Consider the following 8,886-nt stretch of genomic DNA (forward strand, 5'->3'; position numbering starts at 1 on the left):
TAAATGCAGTTTGTCCCTTTTCCAGCTGTGAGAGGTCCATCCTGTCTCAGTAGCAGGCCCCAGAGCTCAGGGATGCTGGAAGAAGCCCCTTCTCTATCATTTGAGCATGTATTGGGAGAAATCATAAATTCAGAAGTACTTCAATAGGAAGGAAAGGAGGTCTCTAGTTCAACCCCTTGCTCACTGCAGGATGATCTTAATGCTGTATCAGACTGTTTAGAGCCTTGCCTTCATACACTGACATCTCCAAGGAAATAGATTTTCCAGACTGAATGAGCACCTGTTCCAGTGTTGAGCCACAACTGGCGTTGGCTGATATGTTTGTTTCACATATCCAATCCCTGGGAACAATTTGTAACCCTGTCTTTTTGCTGGATCCCTCAAATTTGTAACCCTGTCTTTTTGCTGGATCCCTCAGAGAAGCCTGTTTCTGTCACTCCTTCGTAAGGCAATTCTTAAACCACAGTGAGGGGGGAGCAGGCAGAAATGCAGAAGCAGGAGTGGATGAGAAACCTGTAATAGATGCTTGGGGTTTTTTTATCTCAGCCTGGTTGCAAGAGCTGACCCAGATGCTGTACCTTGATGCCCTGTGTTTGCTAAAAGGAGACAGAGATAGCTCTTTTCCAGATTCCAGGAAAGTTTGTTTTGGGTCAAGTTTCGTTAGCAAGGTGGGCATGAATACATGAGTAGTGAAGTATGCATAACATAATTTATGCCCTTTCATGTGAGAGATGGCAGACCAGAGGCTCTTTCCTTTTGCAGCCCAGGACAACCCTGGGACTTTTCTTGATTTGTTCCCTCTGTGTGGCTGGTGAAAGGTGTGGTGCTGAACTGTGGTGTCTGTCTCAGCTTGCTGGGATCCTGAAGGGCTGTTCTTGCACCCAGAGCAGAGACCTGGATTTCTTTCTCTGTGGGAGATCTCGAGTTCACTGTGGGGTTGGGACTAGGGAGAAATGGGCATTTTGCCACTGGCTTTGTTGGACTCTGCTGATTGGTCCTAGTTTTGTAATGGGCTGCATGAAGCCCTCCAGGTTGTCTTGCTCAAATAGTCTGGAAGGGACTTGCACCCTTGCCTTACTCACTGCTGTTAATATGTTGTGTTCTCCTCCTCTGTAGCAACGAGAAGCTGAATATGAAGAGAGTGTGGCAAAGGAAGAGCAGCCTGTGGTGAGTTGCACCATCTGAATGTGTGTCAGTCTGATTGTACAAACTCTGGAAAAACTATTTCTGGAAGAGGTATCAGCGAGAGAGGAACGTTTTCTTGCTTTGGGGCAGTACGGGGGGAAGGGGTGCTGAAGCTGTGGCTGCTCCATGATGCAGTTGGCTGTGGTGCTATGGAAGGATGGAACTGCAGCTCTGTATTTTGTATTTTGTAGGTGGCTGGAGAGAGGCAAGGAGAGACAGGGCTGGCAGGAAAGAAGACCATTGAAACCATCAAAGCGGTAAGGTGCTGTGGCTCTGCCAGCATGGCTTTGTACCTCACCAGCCTCTCAGAGGGGCTCTCATGGGGTCATAGCATCAGTTTGAAGAGTAACCTGTGCTGTCACTTAGGGGCAGATTGCTCTTGCATGCACAGGCAGTCAGTCTGTCCTGCTCAGAAGCCAACAGGGAGGGTTTTGACTCTGGAGAGTCACACACCAGGAATTCTTTCCTCCTGAGAGGAATGAGAGTGTGCGGTTCCTGCAGCTGCCTGTCACATGTGGGACAGACAGAGCTGCTCTTACCCTCTGGGGTTTGCATCCCAAAGGAGCAAAAGGCAGCAGGGATGTTCTCAAGGCATTAGGCCTCTTCCTGAAGGGCTGTGCAGTTCAGTGGGGATCTGTGGAAGGTGGAAATCTATTGTGGTGCTTGACATGGGAGATGTACTGGGAAGGTGTGGGGTGGGTAATTCCATGGCTGCAGATTTCAATGGTTTGGTGATTTTCAGAGGAAATCCTTAATCTGTATAGTCAAAATGGCCTGACCCTGGCTCATGCCTCAAAGGGACACTGTTTAGGGGTGGTAGTCAAAGCAACACCTGAAGCTGCAGCAGAGGGCACCCAGGGCAGTGGGGGAATGTGGATGGTGTGTGACATCTTCAGGACATGACTTGTGTGTTCAGGGTAATGGTGCAGTCTGGAGTAGAGGTTAGCAGGGGAGATGCCATGTGTGCTGTGTGTCAGCACCTTTGCTTCCACCTCCATTTGTCCAGCTGAGTTTTGTCCTGGCTTGTCTGGTGTCACTGATGTGCTGTTCTTGTGCTGCACAGGCTGAGAGGATCATGGAAGCTATCGAGCTGTACAGAGAAGAGACTGCAAAACTAAAGGAACACAATGCCATATGCAAAGCTGCAGGAAAAGAGGTAAAAGACTGAGGAATGTAAAAATCCCAAGGTGTGTTGGGCGTATCCTTCCAGCTCAGGTGGAAAGGCTTAGCGTGCAGATAAAGTGAGGACAGCTGAAAACAGCAGACATTTGCTCAAATCTTTTGGAGAACTAAATGGCTCCATGCTCTGGGGCATAATTAGGGGTTCTCTCCAATGATCTTTATGCCTAAAGTCTTACCAGTATGTAAGTTTTGTCCCTGGAAGAGTGTGTTGCTGCAGGTTCATCCTCAAGCCTCAACTTTGCCTTCATCTCAACACTCCTTGCTGAATAAGGGGCTGTCATAGAAGTGGGAAAAGTGACAAGAAGTGGAAGAAAATTCATCCATGTTTGAATTAGTCATATATGTCTGAGAATGAGATTGTCTGATGGCTTCAGATGAGGCCTTCAGCAACATTCTGGGGAGGGTGGAGGTCTGGGAATTGCAGGGAGACACTCAGTAAAAGCTCTCTTCTACTGTGGGTAAAAGTTTGCTCTGAATATGCATTTATACACACGCACCTGCCTCATTCAGACCTTTCTGTGTCTCCAGGTTCCCTTCCCTGTCAATCCCATTCTCCGTGCCTATGGAAATATTACAGTAAGTGGAATGCCCAGGCCACAGGCTGTAGTCCATTCTCAGCTGGAGTGGGGCTGGTTGATTTGCTGGCTGAGCCAACATGCTGGGTTGCTGTGGGGAAGGACTGCTTAGTTCAACTTGTTTTCCTTGTGCAAAGTGAACATAATTTAGGGTTTTTGTGTTGATTGTTTTTGGTTTTGTGGGGGTTTTTTTGTTTTGTTATTTTTTGTTATTTTTTAATATCATGCATGTGTATTACAAAGGTTTAACCCTGTCAAACAGCCTTTAACAACCCTGATGGTAGCCATGATGTTATGATGTTCCTTGTCATGAGCCAGAGGTTTACAGTCTCCTCCAAGATACAGGAAAGCTAGTTCAAACCATTCCCACGTTTATTTATGTGGTGTTGCTACAAGTACTCTTTCTGTTCCTATTCCTGCAGAGTTTGCGTTGAGAAAATTCTGAATGGAAGTTCAATTGCCTGGGTATTGCAGGCTAGAGCTGGTGCCCTTATTAATTCATGTCATACTACTGCTTAACAGTTTTCAGTAAATTCTGCAGGTTTTTGACATATTACAAAATACACAGACATGGATGTGTGGATTTCCTTGATAAATAAAAGTTCACTACTCTGAGTAGATTAGTTTTTGTTTTTCTGGTTTATTCCAGTGTGCACTCCCAGGCTATGTTTTTTAATACCCTTAGGAAGATCCTTGTTTTTCCACTCTCCCCTTTTCATGCAATCATACAATGGCTTGGGTTGGTTGGGACCTTAAAGATCATCTGGTTCCAACCCCTCTGCCCTGGGCAGGGACACCTCCTACTAGACCAGGTTGCTTAAAGCTGAATGTCAGTGCCAGATGAAACAGCCTTTGTCCTCCTTCTAATTACCTGTTATCACCTTGCAAGAGCCCTTCTGTCCCTTCCTCCATGATTATTGGTATATTTAATTATAAGTTGGATAGACTTCACAGAAGGGACTGAAATCCTAAGATTTAGTAGTTAGAAGCACTTTTCTTTCCCAATTCTAAGCTCTGCTCTGGGAATCCATTTCCATCTGCCAAACACTTCCAGCAGATAAACGGGAGTAATAGGAATTAAATCTGGGACATTAGTTTGTATAAGGTTTTTTATATATAATTTGTTTACCAAGCTTTTTGTCCAATTTGTACAAGATTCATTGACATAAATTGAGGTCACTTAGCTGATTAAATATAAATTAGATTTTTCACAATATTCTTCACCAGTGTAGAGTATCCTGAGAAGGCTGAGGGAGAACTTCTCAGAGTGGCAGCTGATTGAAGCCAAAAGGGTTTCCTCTTTGTTGTATTCAGCTTCATGTGTCTGTCTCACAAGATGAGATGGTGTGGTTTTAACTGCGTGAGGTGGACCTTAGGGCATGTTGGTCCTGGAATGTTTCTTATTAAGCAGGGCTGTTGTCTTTCCTCTGTTGCAGCCTTCTGCCTACGTGCTGGAAGTTTTTAAGAAGGTCAAGTCGAGGTGAGTCCCAAGAGCTTCATTGCTGAACAGATTTGTGACTGAGTGTTGGGTTTCTAGGCCCAGGACTGGCTGGGCTCCTTGAGTGGTCTCATGCAAGGTATGGGCAGTGCTAGAGAGTCTGGAGTCACTGTTCCTGGCAGCCTCTTTTGGAACATGCGTGGAACTGGGGAATGGGGAGTGTTCCTTCCATGGGGAGTGTGGACTGAAGCTTCTGGATGTGGGTTGGCTGCTTAGAGATGGCAATGTATGTGGAGATGTGGAGAGCAGTTTGGGGATGCTGAGGAGGGAAGGCTGTGTGCCTGCTCCCTGTGCCACAGGATGCCTGGGCTGTGCAGATGCAGGGCAGTCATGGAGCAGCTGTGAGAAATGCTTAGCACAGCTGAGTACCAGAACCCACCTATGTGGATGTGTTTCCTGCTCATCTGTAGCAGTGTAGAGGCTGAGACTAATGCTTGTGTCCCTTTGCTTTTTCCTCAGTGAGCTGGAAGAGTCTCTCCTGGTGTTGCCTTTCTCGTATGTCCCTGACCTGCTCAGACTTTTCAATGAATATATTCAGCAGGGCTCAGATGTTGAGCTTCTGTGCCGAGCTCTCCTCTTCCTGCTCAAGTGAGTCCTTTGTCTGCCCAAACAGTATCTGGGCTTTCTTCTGAGTCGCTGGGCCTGAACCTCTTGGGAAGCATCCTTGGGAATAAACACGTGGTATCTGTAGGAGATGAGGAATCTCTGCAGCCCACAGTGAATGGTGTGTGGGAATGAACTGCTTGGATGCAGAGTGCTGACATGCCTGGATGGGAATGCTGGTCCTGGTGGCTCTAGTCTCACTGGCATGAGAAGATCCCGCATCAAGTCTGATGAGGCACTGTTGGTGGCACAGAGCCACTGTAGAGCCTGTGTCCTCAGAAAGACCTTCCCCCTGAACCACTGTTAGACTTTAGAAAACAGCTTCTCCAGATAAATTTGTCCATGTCTGTCCATGTCTAGTGTCTGGGGAAGACTGACTAAAAAACCCCTGTATGTCCAGAACATACAGAGGCTCAGGAGGTTTCTAATAACAGTGCTGCAATACACTTCCTACTTTCTTCCCAGGATACATTTTGGGCAGATCACAAGCAACCAGATGCTGGTGACAGTGATAGAAAATCTGAAGAAAACCACCATCTCCAGAGTCAATGAGGCCCGGGTGAGTGTTGCACTCTCCCCTTTCCAGCATGTATAATAATGGGATGAGCCAATGTTTGTGAGCATGAGTTGTCTGTGGTGTCCAATGGGGAAGTTGGTTGGGGATCTGAGCTGATTTAAACCATCCTCTTTTGCAAATAGGCTGCCTTTTCCTTATGTTCCTCCTCATGTGAGAATACCCCAGTGGTGAGCTTATACTTGTGCTTCCTGCCTCATTTGCATTGGTTTACTGATACATGTGCTTGGATCTTGGCTCACTAGTTTCTAAATATGTGGGGGGTAAAGTAACTCCCTGCTTCTCTTGGGCTTTTCTGTGGGCTGCTACCTCAATGCAGACTCTGCATTTTCCTAGAGGAATCTTCAGGTGCCTGCCAGCGACTTGTCTTTCAGAAAATGTGGTGGATTATAGCTGCTCTTAAGAGAGGACTGTGGGGAACTGAGTGCAGGACTGGCTGTTCTCCTGTTCAAATGAAGTTTGCATTTAAACTAATGTTGCTTTCTTTAAAGCTATGCATTGTCTTGTTTTCATCATCTCTTAGTAGAGGGTGACCAGTGCAGGACTCTCTGCACCCTGACTAGCTCAGGATGTGCCTCACAGTGTGGTGCTGGTCTGTCTCTGCAGGATGTGCTGGGATTCAACATGGCAGGGCTCCAGTTCCTGAAGAGGGAGATTGAGGCCAAGGAGGAGGTGACATTTTTTGCTGATGCTACTGAACGTTTTGAGGAGAAGAAGAGAAAAAGGAAGAAGAAAGAAAAGATGGTTCTTGCAATGCTCTAGCATTTGCTGCCCAAGATCCAGAGCACCTGGATGGACTCATGTAGCCTCACTGCTGACCATGGAAGTGTTCTTGTGGCTGAACATCTGTGATGATGTCCCATGGCTGGGACGAAGTCTGTCCCCTCCACGTGGTGTAACCCAGCATGTAAATCCAACTCAGAGTGGTTGTCTCTGAGATGGACTCCCTCTAGTCTGCTGCAGATGGGTGCCTTTGGACTCTTTCTGAGGTGGCTGTCAAAGGCACGTGCTCTTCGTCTAGTGGAACGCCTGTTAGAAATGGAGTTGATTTATCCTGGGATCAGCTCGTTCTGGCAGTGTTGATTCTATGGAATCCAGCACACGGACTGCTGGTGAGACCATGCCTTTGTCCAGGATTAAAATCCTGGCAGGATTTTTCACTGACACCTGCTGGTGGTTTGTGGCCTGTGGAAAAAGCTCTGTGATTTCTGCTGAAGTGTGAGGACTTGAGCTACAGCCACTCACTCTTTAGTGGCACAGGGAGGAACATGGCTGCACTCTATTAAAGGCATATTTATATTTGCTTTGTGGGACAAGTTTGTTCATAGTGTTTTGTCCTGGTAAATCCTCAGTTGCCTAGGCCTGTGTGTCTGTTTTCAAAGGATTTTTTACAGAGAATAAAATAAGTGGGAGCAAATGAAAGGCCTGTGATCCCAGATTGTGTTTTTCTGGAGAGCTGGCAGACCAAGTGTGAGAAGCCTGGATTATTTGTCTTTTAGTTGCTCCAGGCTTTAGAAATTCCACTGATTTGTTGCAATGCTGTACTTGTCCTGTGTCAGATAAAATGATTCATTTTCACAGTGGGGGCAGTGGGGCAGAATGGAGTGAACAAGTCTCTGCTGCTGTTGTTATTAATTTATAGCACATGCTGTGTTTTTTTTTACCAATGGTCAAGTCACTGGTTTGGGCGATGTGGTGGGGGCTGCTTCCAGATACTTTGCTGACTGTTGGGCTCACATGTCTGACTTGGGTATTCAAAGCTGAACTTCTAACTTGAGTTTCATATGGATTTTTAGTTGCATCCCAGTTGTGGCTGACTGCTGTCTTTGACTCAGGTTGTCTGTTACTAGCAGTTATGCAAAGGGCCAGCAGTTCAGCTGGTCATTCTCCAGGCAGCACCTCAGGTGTAACAACCATACCTCAGTTGTTCGTAAGTGACTTTGTCAGGGGATGATTGTTCACTTGCCTCTTCAGAGTCTGGGTGATTCACAGGAGCACATTGTGCTCCATTTCCAGGTGGCTTTCAGACTCTCTAGAAATGGCAACCTTCATACAGCTCTGCCAGTTGTTTCACTTGAATCACAAGTTTCATCCATATCTGGACAGATATGAAATTATAATTATAGGGGCACCCGGAAACAGCTGCATTCAAACATGTCTCTATCCTGACTTATGCTGTTCTAGTTCATTTTATTCTATTCTTTTCCTTTACTACTCCCAAAATAGACCCTCCTAAGAGGGACTACTAAGAGGAAGAGGAGGCACTGTAGGATGATACATTTTGTTGGTAAAGTCAGTGGACATGTTATCCACATTATCCGCTGCTGAAATGGGCCAGCCTGCTGGAAAAACAAGTGTTACAGATGGAGAGCTGGCTTGTGACACCACAGTGCACCCTCAGCTGAGGTGACTGAGGAGAGAGATGCCAAAACCAGGTACCAAAAGGGGAAGGCTGGCTGTGCCTCTGTTTACCTTAGTGACAGGGAAATAGATGTTATGGATGCTGTACAATGAACTGCTGTTTGATGATCCCCTGGGAGACCTGGAAGAAAAAACCATGGCCATGGGCACATGAACTCAGGACTGATGGGAAGTATGTAAATGGTGATACAGAAGAGTAGCTTAGGATGCAGTGTCATCTTATAATGACTCAGATATCCTCTGATCTAAGATGGAAGAGGTGGAATTCCTATGCTTTTGTCTCTGTTTCCTCTCACTGGTGTTAGGGAAGAATCCTTGGAGAAAAGGTCTTTTAGGTGTTGAAAAGTTGTTTCTGTCTCTCCCTAGTTTCTGACACAAGCTGCCTTCTTGAAGTTTCCCTCTGGTTCTCTGATTTTTTTCACTCATGATGGGTCTGTACTAATGCAGTACTTGGGTGGCTACTGACAGAGCCCAGCATGTGCTTTAAATGGAAGACATCTGTCCTGTGCCAACAGTCCTCTGATAGGAATTTTAATATCCTTGGGACATCAGTTTGCCCTTTCTTGGGTCAAATTCCCTAGATTTACAAACCTGAGCAGGAAAGCACTTTCAAGTACAGGCAAGCTTAAATCTGTATTATTAGAATACATATCTCACCTAGTCTCGGGGTCGGCTGCTTGTTCTCTGCCCCCGAGGTGAGTTGGGTGGTCCAGGGAGCGACCCCAGGCTCTGAAGAATGAGACTGGACTCTCTGTTGTTCGGTCTTCAGGTTGTTTATTAAGTCTTATCTACAAAATTTTCTCCCTGGCAGACAGAGGTCTGACCAGCAAGGCAGCCACGATGCTCTC

At 46.3% G+C, this 8,886-nt stretch overlaps 1 protein-coding gene across 1 annotated transcript in view; it reads left to right on the top strand.

The window, feature by feature from the left end:
- Positions 1-6,927, top strand: part of WDR3 (WD repeat domain 3) — a gene marked incomplete at its 5' end in the record, with an annotated part of 19,358 nt that extends 12,431 nt beyond the window's left edge. The window contains 8 exons of the mRNA XM_005420657.2: positions 1,117-1,167; positions 1,377-1,442; positions 2,249-2,341; positions 2,896-2,943; positions 4,379-4,422; positions 4,900-5,028; positions 5,509-5,602; positions 6,224-6,927. Coding sequence (XP_005420714.1) covers positions 1,117-1,167; positions 1,377-1,442; positions 2,249-2,341; positions 2,896-2,943; positions 4,379-4,422; positions 4,900-5,028; positions 5,509-5,602; positions 6,224-6,379 — 681 coding nt within the window. The remainder of the gene's footprint in view (positions 1-1,116; positions 1,168-1,376; positions 1,443-2,248; positions 2,342-2,895; positions 2,944-4,378; positions 4,423-4,899; positions 5,029-5,508; positions 5,603-6,223) is intronic.
- Between the last annotated feature and the right edge of the window lie 1,959 nt (positions 6,928-8,886).

This window comes from Geospiza fortis, unplaced genomic scaffold (assembly GCF_000277835.1).
Source record: "Geospiza fortis unplaced genomic scaffold, GeoFor_1.0 scaffold1, whole genome shotgun sequence".
NCBI classification, from domain to species: domain Eukaryota; kingdom Metazoa; phylum Chordata; class Aves; order Passeriformes; family Thraupidae; genus Geospiza; species Geospiza fortis.